The following is a 16,439-nucleotide window of genomic DNA, read 5'->3' as shown; positions in this document are numbered from 1 at the left end:
ACTAGCCACCTTTGATAGGAAAACACAAAAACAAAAAACAAAGCAACCGTTTCTGCTGCCTGTGATGCAAACCCGAGAAGCGTCTGCTTTTGCAGGACGGCCTGAAAGCCGAGGGCATCGATAAAGACGTGTGGCTCCACCGGAAGATGAAGCCTGCCAGCTACCTGACACAGTACGACCTCGCGGAGTTCGAAAACATTGGTGCCATTGGTCTGGACCTGTGGCAGGTGACTTGGCTTCAATTCTGCTTTACTTTAATAGCTCTGGGATGGACCTTGCTGTGTAGCCCAGGCTGGCCTTGAAATCATGATCCTCTTGCCTCAGCTCCTGAGTGCTGGGATGCTAGGCATGTGCCACGGTGGTCGGCTGATTTAATAACTTGAGCTTTAACGTAAGCCACTTAGTACACAATTGTTGTTTTTCCGTGTGTGTGTGTGTGTGTGTGTGTGTGTGTGTGTGTGTGTGTGTGTTAAGCACACGTGGGTGGAGGCCAGAAGAGGATGTCTAGTGTCTAGCTATGTCCCTCTGCCTTATTCCCTTGAGATAGGGTCTCTCACTGAATCTGGAGCAAGCCTGGCATCTAGTGAGCCCCAGCATCCCCTGTCTCTGCCCTTCCTGTCCCCAATTACTGGAGTCATAGGCACCTGCACAACCATGCCTGGCTTTCTATGTGAGTGCTGGAGATTTGAACTCAGGTCCTGAATGCTTTCCCAGCGAGAGTTCTTACCTATTGAGCTATCCCTCCAGCCCTTGATTTATTATTTTTTAAAGTGGTGTGTGTATTGTGTATGTACACATGTGTGTAAGTGTCCTTGGCGGCCAGAAGAGGGTGTCTGAGCCCCTGGAGCTGGAGACGCAGGCTGTCGTGAGACACCTGGTGTGGATCCTGTGAACTGAACTGCGGTCGGCTTGAGGAGTGGCGAGCACTCTTAACTTCTAGCTCTCTCTTGGCCCCCAGCCTGTAATTTTTTTTCACGGGGCACTTTCGTTATCATTGGCGGTTGCATGTGGTTTTGAAGACACGGCATAGGTCTGACATCTCTGCCCCTTAGACGTCCCTTCCTTTGGAGCCGACTGTCACTCCTGTCAGCTGCCGGATACGCAGTAGGAGTGGAGCCTGGGCTTCTGCAGTCCCAGCTAGCCCCCAGTTGATGCCCACGACCCACACGTAGGTGCTAGCAATGGAAGCCAGGTCCCCCTGCATAGTAAGAGTGTGCTCTACCTTTGGGCCACCCTGAGCCCCTCCTGGAATGTGGCTCTGCATTGTAGAAATGGGCTTAATCACAGCCGATAGCAGCTGATCGTGGATGCAGTACTGAGCTGAGTACTCCTGGCCATGAGAAAGGCTGTGTGTCTCCCGCCACCTTCCATCCACAGGTGAGATCTGGAACCATCTTTGATAACTTCCTGATCACAGATGATGAAGAATACGCAGAGCAGTTTGGCAAGGCCACCTGGGGGGAGACTAAGGTAGGCACAAACCACCCAGCTCACTTTTTTTTTTTTGGTTTGAGACAAGGATTCACTCTGTAGCCCAGGCTGACCTGGAACTCACAGAGATCCGCCTGCCTCTGCCTCCCGAGTGCTGGGATTAAAGGTGAGCGCCACCAAGCCTGGCTTGCTTTCTTATATGTCTGGGCACATGAGTGCAGTGCCCACAGAGGCCATACGGCTGTGCTGGATCTCCTGGAGCTACAAGCACACCCGTTGTGAGCTGCCTCATGTGGGGGCTGGGAACCGCACTCGGGTCCTCCAAAGAGCAGTATGTCTAACCCATCCCTGTAGCCCCGTGTTCTTGAGAGGGAGGGTGCTGGTGGAGCTTTGGCTGCAGCGGAACTCACTGTGAGGCTCAGAGGAGTCCACTCTTGTCCCTGCTTCCCAAGTGCTGGGATGATCGACGTATGACAGCATTGTCTACGTTAGTCAGTTCTTATCGATTTAGTGACAGGGTCTCACATACCCCCAGACTGCCCTCAACTTTGCTGTCAGGAGTGACTTTGGACTTCTCATCCCTGTGCGTGTTTGCAGATGTACTGCCATGTCCAGTTTTGCCTGTGCTGGCTATTGAATCCAGTGCCAGGCAAGCACTGAGCTATAAGCACTCTGTCAACTGAACTACAAGCACTCTTCTGTATGAGCCCCAGCCCCCAGCTTCAGCCTGTTTTATTTTTGTCCCTCCAGGGTCCAGAAAAGGAGATGGATGCCGTGCAGGCCAAGGAAGAAGTGAAGAGAGCCCGTGAGCAGGATGAGGAGGAGCTGGGGATGGGGAGGTTTCATCGGCATGGCAGCCAGTTCAGCAGATTCCACAGGCAAGGCGAACTGTAGTGGTCCCCACTCTGCATGCAGAGGACCGGCTCAGCCTCCCCTCCAATACACACATGAACGATCACGTCTGCATGCTCATTTGTCCAGTCTCTGGAAAACAAGTTTGTGGTGGGGTCCCTAACCTTCCCCACTTCCCAAGACCCTGGTGCTTATATCAGGAGGGAGGTTTCCCTCAGCTGCCTGTGGGGCACACATCTTTAATCTCAGGACTTCAGAGGCAGAGGCAGGCAGAGATCTCTGTGAGTTCCAGGCCAGCCTGGTTTATATAGTAAGTTCTAGGGCAGCCTGAGACACATAGTGAGACATTGTATTTAAAAAAAAAAAAAAGTTTCAGCCAGGCAGTGGTGGCCTATGCCTTTAATCCCAGCACTTGGTAGGCAGAGGCATGTGGATCTCTGTGAGTTCGAGGCCAGCTTGGGCTACAGAGTGAGTTCCAGGAAAGGCACAAAAATTACATAGAGAAACCCTGTCTCAAAAAAAAAAAAAAATGTTTCCCCTGCACAGAACAGACCATTAAGAAGCCAGAGACCTGTAAGAATCTGGCCATCAACAATATTCCTTTTTTTTTTTTCAACCTCTTAAATACCATCATGAAATAAAAGATGATATGTAGCTGAAAGTTTCTCTCTCGTCCTGCCCAGCCCATGGTCCCACAGTCACTTATAAAATAATCACTCAGAAGCTTATATTAATTATAACTGCTTGGTCATTAGCTCAGGCTTATTACTGACTAGCTCTTACACGTAAATTAATCCATAATTCTTATTTATGTTTAGCCATGTGGCTTGGTACCTTTTCTGTTCTGCCTTGTCATCTTGCTTCCTCTTTGTCTGGCTCCCGACTCCTGACTCAGCCCTTCCTCTTCCCAGAATTCTCCTCATCTGCTTGCCCTGCCTATACTTCCTGCCTGGCTACTGGCCAATCACCGTTTTATTATCAACCAATCAGAGCAACACATATTCACAGAGTACAGAACAACATCCCACAGCACTTCCCCTTTTCTACCTAATCAAAAAGGAAGGTTTTAACTTTAACATAGTAAAATTACATATAACAAAACAGTTATCAAGCAAGAATTACAGTTACAATATCTCATCTATTTGTATTTGACAAATTCAAAGAAAATATTCTTTTTATCCTATATCTGTGAGTCTAAGGTTTCATGTCTAATTTATCTTTTATCATAACCAAGGAAAATTATAACAATCTAGTCTTCAACTACATCAAAGACCTCAGAAGGATATAATATTACCTAAGTAAATGGGAAGAGCATTGTAAGCTCTGTAAGTCCATGACTGTCATGGACTCTAAGCCTCTGGAGCTGTAAATCCCAATAAACTCTTCTATAAGTTGCTTGGTTGGGATGTCTTATAGCAATAGAAGAGTAACCAAGACTCTTGGATAGAATGTGCTGGGTGACAGGCCTGTGCCACCATACATGGCTATATTGCCTTTAAAAGTCTTTGAGAGAGTGTTCCACTATGTAGTTTATAGCTCCTTATGTAGACCAGGCTGGCGTCAAACACACAGAGATCTGACTCTGCATCCTGAGTGCTGGGAATAAAGGCATGTGCCACCACACCTGGCTAAAAATCTTCAAAATTTACAAATTTTTATGGGCTAGAGAAATGAGTCTGTGATCAAGAGCACTTGCTGCTCTTCCATAGGACCTGATTTAGTTCCCAGCAACCACATCAGGTACCTCACAACATCCAGGCCCAGGGGATCTGATGCCCTCTTCTGACCTCTGCAGGGACCTGCATTTACATGCATAAACACACATAACATAACTTTTGTTGTTGTTGTTGTTTTCGAGACAGGTAGCTTTGGAGCCTGTCCTGGAACTTGCTCTGTAGACAGACTGGCCTGGAACTCACAGAGATCCGCCTGCCTCTGCATCCCTGAGTGCTGGGATTAAAGGTGTGTGCTACCACCGCCCAGCTAACTTTTTTCAAAAAGATTTGTGTTGTGTGTGGTGAGGCAGCTGGTCACCCAGCATCCACAGTCAGGATGCAGAGCTGAATGCTGTTCAGCTCACTTTCTCCTGGACTCCTGCCCATGGAATGGTGGGTCTTCCCTCCTCATCCCAGTCCAGAAATTCACGATGTACCCCAGAGCTTTGTCTCCTACGTGATTCTAGATCCCGTCAAGCTGGCAATCAGGATCAATAGTCACAATTAACTCAAGAAATCAAACCAAGTGGGAGTGAACGTGGTGGGTTATATATGCCCTTTGTCCCAGCACTTGCATAGTGGTTCGAATGAGAAAATGAGGATGTCCCATGGGGCCAGCAAGGTGGCTCCGTGGGTAAAGATGCTTGCCACCAAGGCTAACAACCCGAGTTCTATCTCTGGGACTTACTTTGGGAAGGGAGACCTGACTCCTAGCCTTGTCCTCTGACTACACACCCACACACTAAGTAAGAGTGTAGTAAAAATATGTAGGGGCTGGACAGATGGCTCAGTGGTTAGATAAGAGCACTTGTTGCTCCTTCAGAGGATCCAGGTTTGATTCCCAGCATCCAGTGTGATGGTTATAACCATTGGAAACTCCTGTCCCAGTGAGCCCCAAGCCTTCTGACCTCTGTGGGCACCAATGAAGAGATGGTTCATTGGTTAAAGGTGCTTGTTGCTTTTCCAGAGGACCCAAGTTCGGTTCCTAGTCACATCGGGAGGCTCCTAAGTGCTGTTAACGCCATCTCTAGGGCGTCCAACAACCTCTCTCTTCTCCACAGGCACAGGCGCGCATGTAGCAGACACACAGACATACACTCATAAATGACAAAAGAACCAAAAACAAACAAACCAAAATGTCAGGCCACACCTGCATCTGCAAACAGAATCAAAACCTAAGTCTGCACGTCTGTTTAACAAGCTCACAGGGTGGCACTGACACCGCACAGGGCCCAAGGTGTCATGGTACTTGGGTCTGTGTCAGTGGTCTGTCTGTTTGTCGCTGGGAGAAGTTCAGCAAACGCTAAGCATTTGTAAGGGGCTGCTAGAGTAGAGAGGTTAAGATGGTGCCTGCGTTTAGCCAAGCTCAGAGACACCGACCCAGACTGGGAGGCGCACACAGGGCTAGGAACAGGGGAAGCTTAGAGCGTCCTCAGTATTCATCCGCAGGGAGCTGGAGGCCCGCGGCCGGGAAGGGAAGCCCACTGCTCTAGGGTCCCTGCCGTCTAGAACCGCGCCCCGGGCTCGTCCCGCCCACTCCTATCAGATTAGGCACACGAGACCACGCCCCCAGACCTCCCACCCCGCCCACTCCAGGCCAGCTGTGCTCCCGATGCCCCGCCCCTGGTCCCCACACCCAGGTCTACTGGGGATGACAGAGGTCGAGGCCCCGCCCCTTCCAGACAGACATGTGCTCTAGGCTCCGCCCTCGATCCGCCCCTACCATCTTGCCCCGCCCACTCCAGTTATGCTACTCCAGGGAGCCTCTTCGTCAAGGCCCCACCCCGAGCCAGAAGCGCCCCGCCCTCCCAGGGCTGACTATGCTCGAGGCCCCGCCCCTCGACTGCAAAACTGCGCACGTGAGGCAGTTCTGGATTCCTATCTGCGCATGTGCATTCTTGTACTCTAGCCCGCGGGCCTGTCATCGCGCTGGCCGGGCTGCGCGCGCATCGCGTCCCTCCTTCGTCCCAGTGCGCACGCACGGCTCCGCCCCCGCCCCCTTCGGCGCTCGGGAGGCCGAGTCCGCACGAAGATGGCGGCGCCGCTCGTCCCCCTCTCGCAGCAGGTACGGTGCTGGGGCGCGTCGCGGGGCGGTGCGGGCGGCGGGTGCTGCGGGAAGGGTGAGGCGTACGCGGAAGCGCGGCTTCAGGGAACGGCGGCGGCGGAGACGCGCGCCCAGGGCTCGGGCGGCGGGGCGGCGGGGGCCGGGTGGCCCTGAAGGTGACAGGCCGGCGCGGCCCGCGGGCTCGCGCGCCCGGCGACCCTCCGGGAGGCTGCACAGAGGTGGCGGGGCGCGGCCGCGGCGCGTGTCTGCTCCGGCTGGGGCCCGGGCAGGCTGGCAGGGGCCCGCGAGCCGCGGCGCGCTTCGTCTCCGCGGCGGTGGGCGAGGACGGTGGGCCCAGTCGCCAGTCTTTGTCTCCCGCGGGGTCGGGCGTCCGGGCGGATGGCGTCCCTGCGTGGAGCAGCGCGGGGATCCGGGACGCGCCCGCAGCACCCCCCGCCGCCCAGCCCTCTTCCCCCAGGGCGCCGCTTCCGCTGCCCCAGCTCGCGGTGCGAAAAGCGCAGCTCTCACGCCCCCACGGTGGGCGCCAGTCTGCGTCCTCAAAGTCGCCCGACGCTTTTCTTAAGAGTATCCGACGCCTCAGGGACGTGCAGAAAACCCAAGAGAAGGCCCCTGTGCTTCTAGGCAGAGACATTCATTCATTCTTCAGCCCATCTCTCTGACGTGCCTGGCTGGGGTCAGGTGCTGGGAGCGCAGCAGTCTCCCACTGACAAGGTCGCTGGTCTCCTGGAGGTGACACTCATAAAAATTAGAGAGTACTTCTGTCCTGCTAATTTGCCAAATTGCCCGTTTGCCCCCACAGCACATTGTAAGCACTTTGCTAGAATCGTCTTGCACGGGGTCATGGTTACCAGTGAGGAAGCACCTTATGTTCAGCTCTTGGCCCCAGCTCTTGCTCTTCCTGAGTGTCCTTGAAGCAAGCTTCTTAGCCTCCGCACACATCAGTTACCTCATTTGGAAAATAGAGCTTTAAAATGCATTAGCGGGAGGTGAAGAAGAACTGTGGAAAGCACAGTTTGCCCAGTGAATTGGAGCTCTTGTTATCGTCATTAAATTTGGGTGTTTGGGACCAGAGACAACTGCAAGTAGAAATGCCCAAGCCGGTGGGAAGCGATAGGCAGGTTGGTGCATGCACTCACCTGTCCAGAGGAGAAAGAAAGAGAGTTGTAAGTCCTATAAAGAACTAGCCACTCAACACCCTGTCACTAAATTAACAATGTGGAGACCAGTGGTTATTAATTAACATGTACTTACAGCACCTGTGACTGTGTCCTGTAAATGGTTAAGGACCGGGCAGATGTGAGGTATGTGTTGATACGGAGCCTTGCTATGTTGCCCAGGCTGGCTTCGAATTCCTGGCCTCACTCCATCTCCTGCTCTGGGCTTCCGAGTAGTTGGGACTGCAGGTGCTTGTGACCATGCCTGGACATAAGGTGTCATAGTTAGTTAGTAGGCAGGTACTACGGTGTAGGCTCAGGGGAAGGGATGTCTCAGCTCAGCCCGTTTAAGGAGTGAGTGCTGTTGGCTGTGATTTCTTGATAAAAGTGTGTGTATGTGTTCACTCGTGTATGCAGAGACTAGAGGACAACCTTGGATGTCCGTCTCTTTTGTGACAGGTGGCCTAGAGCTCATCAGTTAGGACAACCTGTCTAGCCAGCAAGCCTGTCTCCACCTCCTCAGCACTTAGATTACAAGTGCATGCTACCATGTGGCACTTGTGTGAACTCTGGGGATAGAGCATGGATCAGGGCAAGCATGTTACCAACCAAGCAGTCTCCTGACCAGGCACTACCTCTGGCTTTTGGAGGAAGGTCTTTTCAGACTTTCTAATTTTGACATTAGCCATAATTTGGATTTTTTTTTTTTAAATTTGGGCCATGGTAGTAGCTGATGGTTGTTGAGTGTATCGGAGTTGGATACATGCTGTTAATTTTTCCAAAACACCAGAATGTCAAGGAGGAGGTTGATGTTGATTGTCAGTTAGCAAGCCTGGGGTATGTAATGAGACCCTGTGTGGGGAGGAGGGAGGGTTCTGTTTTACTGATCAAGTAATTGCAGTGTAGGATGGTGTTTTTGTCACAGTGAGGTGACTGATGTGAGAACATGAGTCAGTTAATGAGATTCACCTTCTTAGAACCTTTCTAGAGCTGGGCAGTGGTGGTGCACACCTTAATCCCAGCACTTGGGAGGCAGAGGCAGGTGGATCTCTGTGAGTTCGAGGCCAGCCTGGTCTACAGAGCGAGTTCCAGGATAGGCTCCAAAGCTACACAGAGAAACCCTGTCTCAAAAAACAAAACAAACAAACAAAACAAAACAAAAGAATCTTCTGGAATAGAATCTGGATTTTTTCTCTTCCCAGGTGTGCACCAGCTTCTGACTTGCCACATACTAACCTTGGTACCACGATGTGGCCACTTTTCTGCGCCTTGCATAGTTCAGCTGTGTCGTCATGGTGTCCCCGAGGGCTCTTCCTTCTTCCTGAAGCACTCTAACCTTTTCCCCTTTTGTGGTTCAGCTCCTGGCTCTTTCTTTTCCTTTAGTGGCAGCTCAGATGTCATTCTTCCCAGAGGCCTTTGCTAGTCATGGCACGTGGCCATGTGTGTCTCACACGACCCCGCTGCCTTCCTGCTAGTCCTCAGAGACTGCTTGTCTGTTTGCTGTCTCTGTTGCCAATGGGAGGACAGACTGCTGCTGGGCGAGCACTCAGGAAGTGCTACTCAAGTGGGTATCGGGGACTGTGGCTGTAGCTGTAGCCGTTCCCACATGGCCTTTCTTCCCTGTGTTGGATGGGTTGTGGATGGGAACAGGAGCTGAACCAGCAGTTGAGGAGATGGTGGCCTGACTGTGGCTCACAAGTTCAGGTTATGCCATCTAAGCTCCTTTCCCTCCATGCTTGTATTTTGTGGTGATTGTTATTGTTTTTGTATTTACTTAGTTTGTCCTTGTGTGTGTATGTGTGTGGGCATGTGTACCATGGTGCATGTGGTGGTTGGAAGACAACTCTCCTGCATTGATCCTCCATGGGAGTCCCGAGTCTTGCCAGTTGCCCAGGCTGGTCCCAAACTTGTGCTGATTCTCCTGCCTTAGCCTCTGGAGGCCTATGATCACAGATAATACCTGTCTGTCCTTATCCCCTTGTTAACAGGCCTGGTCCACAACTGCCTCACCTGCTGCTATAGGGGCAGTGTGCTGAGGGTTCAGGGTTTCACACACACTAGGCAATTTATTCACTAAGCAACCCTTACATTTATGTGTGGAGGTCAGAGTACAATTTAGGACTTGGTCTCTATTTCCACCATATGAGTCCTAGGCCTCAAACTCAGGTCATCAGGCTTGGTGACAAGCATCGTTACTTACTGAATCATCTCACTGACACTAAGTTGCCCAAGCTGGCCTTGAACTCATGGCAGTTCTCCTGCCTCACCTTCCTAAATGCTAGGGATACAGTGTGAGCCACCTGCTCAGCTTTTATACCTGCCTCCCCCCTTGATTTATTTACTTGTGTGTGTGTGCCTGTGCTTGAGTTACGTGTAATACGTGTGTGCAGGTGCCCATGGAGGCAAGAAGGTGTTGGCTTCCCTAGAACTGGAGATACAGGCTTGATGTGGGTGCTGGGAGCTGAACCTAGGTCCTCAGTAAGAGCAGTAAGTTCTCTTAAAGGCTGAACCATCTTTCTAGCCCTCTGTGCCTGCCCTTGATGCTCAGACCAAGGTTACTGTCACCCAGGTGTAAGACAAGGCCCTACCAGGCCCTTAGAGCCAAGCCTTGGAGCTCACATAGATCACAGGGAAAGCAAGGGAAGGCTTCTGGGATGCCATTTGGATGGCTGAGGTATTCTGAACAGAACACTTGGTGTAGTTGAGCTTCCAGCCACAGGACCAGTGGGAGTCCACTGCTCTCTCTCCTCCAGCCCCAGGGGATGTTTCCTGTCATCCTCTGTGTTCCTGTCCCCAACACCTCCCTGACCATCAGACCTACAATTCTGCCTCCACCTCTCAGAGCCGATTGCACATGAGTGCCAGCAAACCCAGCCTCGACCTTGCCTCCCCTTAAACCCCGGGAACCCTTGCTGCTCTTTCCAGGGCTGTGGGACAGAGCCTGAGGCCTTGGGCACAGCCTCCTCCTTTGTTCACTCAGCGTCCTCCTCTCTGGTCAGGGGCTTTTGGCTTCTCCCACCTCTCTGTCCTCCTTCCTTTCTGTTCTTTGGTCCCAGCCTCCATGCTCAGCACTCGAAACCTGCATTCTGCAGACGCTCCTGACATTGTCTCCCCCACCCCTCTGGGGCCTGCTGGACTCTGGAATAGGCCACTTCCTGAGCCTTGCAGTTCTCTGGGGGCATGAGTCTTGTTTCCTCCTTTTCTTCCTAACACCACTGTGGGATCTTGTAACCACTCCCTTGCTCCAGAACCTTCCATGGCTCTCATCCTCGTGGTGAAGGGTTAGGGAATAGCTCAATGGTAAAGTGCCCGCTCTCTCAAAGTGAGTCTGGGCGGGTGAGCCAGCACCCCAGTCCCACTCTGCTTGGCCTTGTTGACTAGCCTTGCTATTCCAGTCTCATGTCCTGACCCCGGTCTTCCACTCACCAACAGGCTCTGTCGCCCCCAGTGCACTGGGAGGCTGCTGACTTCCCTTTCGCCCTCCTGGATCTGAGATTTCATTCTGCTCACTATCTTCTATGAGTCTCCTGTTCATAGTCCTGGTCCTCATACTGAAGGTACCCTAGGCTGAAAGAAAGCACCCCGTCTCACATCTTACTTCCAGGGGACCCGGGGATACTTTCTTGAACCACATACCGTGGTTGTAGGTTTTGATTATTTCCGGTGCTGCAGATGAAACCCAGGCCCTTGCATTTGCCAGGTGGTGCTTTACTGGCAAGCTGTGTCCCCAGCCCCTCTAGAAAGATTCTGTTTATTGCATGGGAAGAAGCTGAGGCCCGCGTAGTCAGGTGACTTGTAAAGTCCCATGGCTGTAGGTGCCACATTGGAGTTGAATCACAGCTGCCTACTGAGGAGGCACCCCCCAGCCCCATACTTCCACACAGCCTGCTAGGCACCCTGCCCAGAGCTCTGAGCCAGGCTAGTGTGTATGGGATGAATGCTGAGGGCCTGGGGACACTCATTTGCCCCCTTGTGCCTATGTTATTTACAAGGCTTTTATCTTTCTGGAAGGCTGACGACTGTGCAGTATGCCTTGATGGACAAAGAGCAGGGGTCTAGGGGCGGATTTGGCCCTGGAAAAAAACCCGAATCCTCTGGCTGCTTTGCTGACCTGCCTTGCCTGCTTTTTTGCTGACTCCTGAGGCTCTGTCAAGCGAGATCACATGCTTCCCCCCCTCAGCCCCAGTTCCCATGCTCATCTTTGGCCTGGGTTAGCTGCTCTTAGGAGACAAGTGCCTGTCTTTGCCTGAGATGCTGGGGAGCTGAGCATCGCTTTCTGATGTGACCTCTAGGCTCTGTTGCCAGCCACGATGCACAGACAGTACCATGGGTTGCATGATTGGCCTCCTCAGCTTGGCTTCCCAGGAGCAGCCAGTGTCCCTATAGAAAGCTGTTCCATGGAATGGGTCTAGGTGGGCAGCCTGTCAGCCAGCATTAGGGAGGCAAGGCAAGATTTCTGTGAGTTGAGGGCCAGCCTGGATTATGTGGTTCCAGGTCAGGTGTGACTACATAGTTAAACCCGACTAAACAAAAACAATATACGACAAGAGAGAAGGGGGGTGGTGTATCTTGCGTTGCTGGGTTAATCATCTGGGTCACTCTGGTCATTGTTGTGGCTGTTTACCATGTGGAGGAGTAAGCTGAGTCGGAACTATCTGGTCCCTGGCTGGGGTTGTGCCTGGCAGCCTCACCTGGCCAGGCTCTGACCCAACTCTTGCTGTTGTGCTGCACTTTCCTGTCCTGGAAGGATTGTTTCCAGACACCAGTGGACACTGATGTCACTGGCTGCCTGCAGTGACTGCTCCTCAGAGCACCTGCCTGTTGCTTATATCCTTGTACTTCGTTTTTAGACGTTTACATATTGGTGTGTATTTGTGCGGGCGTGAGTGTGCCACTGCTGTGTGTGTGTGGTCAGAACACAACTTGCAGGAGTCAGTTCTCCCTGCCATGTGGGCCCCAGGTTTGGCTTTGTCTGCTGAGCCATCCATCTGGCCTTCTTTATGTTTTACATACATTGTGTACATTTTGGGGGAGAGGGTAAGACAGGGATTTGACCGGTGTTGTCTTGAACTTGCCGTCCTCCCTCCTCACCTCCTGAGTGCTGGCATGACTGACAGACCTGTCCTCCATGTCTCTTTGACTGGGGTGACTTGGGGATGAAAGGAGGAAGGTGTTTTGGTAAATAGGACGCAGTGTGCCTGGACTGCAGAGGAGTCCTGGACCAGAGGCTGACAGGCTGCTGTTTGTCTAGAGCTGGCCTGAGGCCAAGGGTTGCAGGGGGATGACACCTACCCACTGTCCTCAGGCAGGACCACAGCTGCTGCTGGACAGGGTGGTGGCTCCAGTGGTTCAGGCCTGATGGGTTCCACTCCCTGTGGAGTTTAAGCCATTAGCCGCTGTGGCTGATAGGGGCTTTCAAGCTGCTGTACTCGGTTTGATGTAGGAGTGCTGGGCTCTGAACCAGAGCCTCATGTATTCTAGGCAAGTGCTTTTCCTCTGATCTCCGTGCCCAGCAACCCCAGCGAGGTTCCGATGCCACAATATTTGGGAGTCTCAAGACTCCTGCTACTTGCTGCATGGGAGAGCTTTCATCCTCTGGTTCTAGTCAGACTTGCCTCTTACTGACTGAAAGAAGGGAGAGGCACAAGAAACCCCACCTGAGAAGGGCTGCTGTCCATCAGCGAATGGCACACCAGGGTTCCCATCTCCCAGCACTGCCTACTCTGGGCTGCCCTGGGGCCTTTTCAGCTGCAGTGGCTTGTCTGGAATACCCTTCCCCTTCTCCCTGTTCAGCTGCTCTTCCTGCCTCAGCTGGGCCATCTCCTCAGGGAGCCTTTTCTCAATGACTGGCTGGTGTGATGGACACCCTGTGCTTTGCCACATTCCCATTTGTGATTCCTATATTCTTACAATCTGTCTGTCTTAAAACAACAACAGCAACAACAACAACAACAGCAAATCCATCTTTTGAGACAGGCTCTCTTGGAGCCCAGGCTGGCCTGGAACTTACAGTGAAGAGGAGAATGGCCTTACAGTCTGATCTCCCTGCCCCTGCCTCCCAGATGTTGGGATGACAGGCATGCACCACCATGACCATAGCATGTAGAGAGGGTAGACTGCAGTCTCATGCATGCTAAGACAGTGCTCTACCAGCTGAGCTAGATAGCCCTGGCATTCTAAAGAAGTTTATTTTGAGGCAGGCTCTCCCAGTATGGCTCAGGCTGGCCTCAAAGTTCTCATCCCCATGCTTCAGCCTCCTGAGTAGCTGGGTGGCCACAGCAGCCACTGTGCCTCGCTGGGATTTCCTCAGTAGTGATTGGCACATGGTGTGTTGCCCTCTCCTGCCTATGCCTTTTTCCTCATCCTGTACCCCAGGTCCTGACTGTGCTCACCGCCGGCTGTTGAGGGTTTGAGAAACGCTGGGTGGGGCTGTGTTTGGGGGCACTGTCACAGGGGCTGCAGATGTGGGTGTGCAGTGGAGAGAGCTGGTCCGAGGCTTCAGGAAGAGCAGTGAGGTTGCCCACGGAAGGGGTTCAGTCAGGAGAAACAGCTGGGGGGCTGTGAGGTGACTCATTGATAGAGGCACTTGCCACCAAGCCTGATGATTGGAGTTCAGTTCTGGAAGCCACATGGTAGAAGGAGAGACCCAACTCCTACAAGTTACTTTCTGACTTCCACACTGCTGTGCCCATGCTCATTCTCCCAACAAACCGATGAGTGAAAGAAGTAGCCATCGGGTGGGTATGCAGACCAGAGACTGAGGCTAACCCTCTGAGCTCCAGGGCAGCCACGGGCCACCTCTCACCTCTGCTTTACCTCTTTGGCACTGCCGTCCCTTGGAGGGTGGAAAGGGCCTCATCATAGGGAATTAGCCTGTCCTTTCTCCTGCCCCCAGCCCTTAATTTTCTGGTGCTAGAAATGGAAGCCACTAACTCGTACATGTTAGGATGTTTATCTTTGCTGGGAAATGTAAAATTGAAAAGTATACTCCTTTTGGATTAAGAGAAGCCAATTCTCTTTCTTTCTTTTTTTTTTTTAATTTATTTTATTTTACAATACCATTCAGTTCTACATATCAGCCACGGGTTCCCCTATTCTCCCCCCTCCCACACCCTCCCCTTACCCCCAGCCTACCCCCCATTCCCACCTCCTCCAGGGCAAATCCTCCCCCCGAGGACTGCAATCAACCTGGTAGACTCAGTCCAGGCAGGTTCAGTCCCCTCCTCCCAGGCTGAGCCAAGCGTCCCTGCATAAGCTCCAGGTTTCAAACAGCCAACTCATGCAATGAGCACAGGACCCGGTCCCACTGCCTAGTTGCCTCCCAAACAGATCAACCCAATCAACTGTCTCACCTATTCAGAGGGCCTGATCCAGCTGGGGGCCCCTCAGCCTTTGGTTCATAGTTCATGTGTTTCCATTCATTTGGCTATTTTTTTTCAATAATTGAGTAAAACTGAAATTTATTATAAGCCGCAGTCGTCCTAGGGACCCCCATGCTATTATATATAGCCTCTATGGTTCTATGGGCTGTGGTCTGATTGTTCTTTATATTATATCTAGAATCCACTTATGAGTGAGTACATACCATGACTGTCTTTCTGGGTTTGGGTTACCTCACTCAGGATGATTTTTTTCTAGTTCCATCCATTTGCCTGCAAATTTCATGCTTTCATTGTTTTTCTCTGCTGAGTAGTACTCCATTGTGTATATGTACCACATTTTTTCCATCCATTCTTCTGTTGATGGGCATCTAGGTTGTTTCCAGGTTCTGGCTATTACAAATAGTGCTGCTATGAACATAGCTGAGCATGTATCTTTATGGTATGAATCAGCATTCCTTGGGTATATGCCCAAGAGTGGGATGGCTGGGTCTTGAGGTAGTTCGATTCCTAATTTTCTGAGAAACCGCCATACTGATTTCCACAGTGGTTGTACAAGTTTACATTCCCACCAACAGTGGAGGAGTGTTCCCTTTGCTCCACATCCTCTCCAACATTGACTGTCATTGGTGTTTTTGATCGTAGCCATTCTGACAGGTGTAAGGTGGTATCTCAGAGTCATTTTGATTTGCATTTCTCTGATGATTAAGGATGTTGAGCATTTCTTTAAATGTCTTTCAGCCATTTGTAGTTCTTGTTTTGTGAATTCTCTGTTTAGCTCTTTAGCCCATTTTTTAATTGGACTGTTCAGTATTTTGATGTCTAGTTTCTTGAGTTCTTTATATACTGTGGAGATCAATCCTCTGTCAGATGTGGGGTTGGTGAAGATCTTTTCCCATTCTGTTGGCTGTCTTTTTGTCTTATTGACTGTGTCTTTTGCCCTGCAAAAGCTTCTCAATTTCGAGAGGTCCCATTTATTAATTGTTGTGCTCAGGGTCTGTGCTGTTGGTGTTTTATTTAGGAAATGGTCTCCGGTGCCAATGCATTCAAGAGTACTTCCTACTTTCTTTTCTATTAGGTTTAGTGTAGCTGGATTTATGTTCAGGTCTTTGATCCACTTGGACTTGAGTTTTGTGCATGGTGACAGATATGGATCTATTTGTAATCTTTTACATATTGACATCCAGTTATGCCAGCACCATTTGTTGAAGATACTTTCTTTTTTCCATTGTATAGTTTTGGCTCCTTTGTCAAAAACCAGGTGTTCATATGTGCATGGATTAATGTCAGGGTGAGAAGCCAATTCTCAGGCTGGTATGTGACTGCAATATTAAGCAGCAGTATTGCCCCCTTTGGACTGGATGAGCCCTCAGGTCCCCTCCCTGTCTGTGTTGGAGTCCTATATGCAGCTGAACTCTGGTGGGGTCTGGCAGGCATTTGCCTCTTGGGTTTGGTTTTTAGGTAGGAACTCTGAGGCTGTCCTCATCACTCCTAGGAGTTTTGGAACCTTCTAGGTAGGGCTGGGCATCTGGGATAGCTGGGTCTGCTGAGCACCCTGGATCTAGGGGTAGATATCCTTTCTCAGGCCACATTCTTTCACCTGAGGGCTCATAGCTTAGTGGCAGTGTGTGCCTGGCGTTTAGAGGCCCTCAGTTCCAAACACCCCCCCCCCCAACCAACTCCCACAGAGTGAAAGGAGAAGGAGGGACCAGGACAGGCGCCTCTATGAATCAGACCTTAAGAAGTACCCCTTTCCTCAGTTCTGGGCCCAGGGTGTAGGGGTGGGAAAGACACATTGCTCTGGCCTGAGGGGAGCGGAGAGAAGGCGTAATTTGTGAAATCC

At 51.4% G+C, this 16,439-nt stretch overlaps 2 protein-coding genes across 10 annotated transcripts in view; both read left to right on the top strand.

Moving 5' to 3' along the window:
• Calr3 (calreticulin 3) overlaps positions 1-2,389 on the top strand; it is an 18,927-nt gene extending 16,538 nt beyond the window's left edge. Inside the window, exons 7-9 of the mRNA XM_028893490.2 lie at positions 96-227; positions 1,378-1,470; positions 2,182-2,389. Of these exons, the coding sequence (XP_028749323.1) occupies positions 96-227; positions 1,378-1,470; positions 2,182-2,325 (369 nt within the window). The 3' untranslated portion in view covers positions 2,326-2,389. The remainder of the gene's footprint in view (positions 1-95; positions 228-1,377; positions 1,471-2,181) is intronic.
• Positions 2,390-5,978: 3,589 nt separating this feature from the next.
• Eps15l1 (epidermal growth factor receptor pathway substrate 15 like 1) overlaps positions 5,979-16,439 on the top strand; it is a 95,866-nt gene continuing 85,405 nt past the window's right edge. For 5 of the 9 annotated variants that reach the window (XM_028893546.2, XM_037211802.1, XM_037211801.1 and 2 more), the window contains exon 1: positions 5,980-6,063. In XM_028893546.2, coding sequence (XP_028749379.1) covers positions 6,031-6,063 — 33 coding nt within the window. In that variant the 5' untranslated portion in view covers positions 5,980-6,030. Of the gene's footprint in view, positions 6,064-16,439 lie in introns of all 9 variants that reach the window. The other 4 variants (XM_028893545.2, XM_037211800.1, XM_037211799.1 and 1 more) reach the window with 2 other exon arrangements.

Source organism: Peromyscus leucopus, chromosome 17, assembly GCF_004664715.2.
Source record: "Peromyscus leucopus breed LL Stock chromosome 17, UCI_PerLeu_2.1, whole genome shotgun sequence".
Taxonomy (NCBI): Eukaryota; Metazoa; Chordata; class Mammalia; order Rodentia; family Cricetidae; genus Peromyscus; species Peromyscus leucopus.
This window is presented reverse-complemented; position numbering and strand designations above follow the sequence as displayed.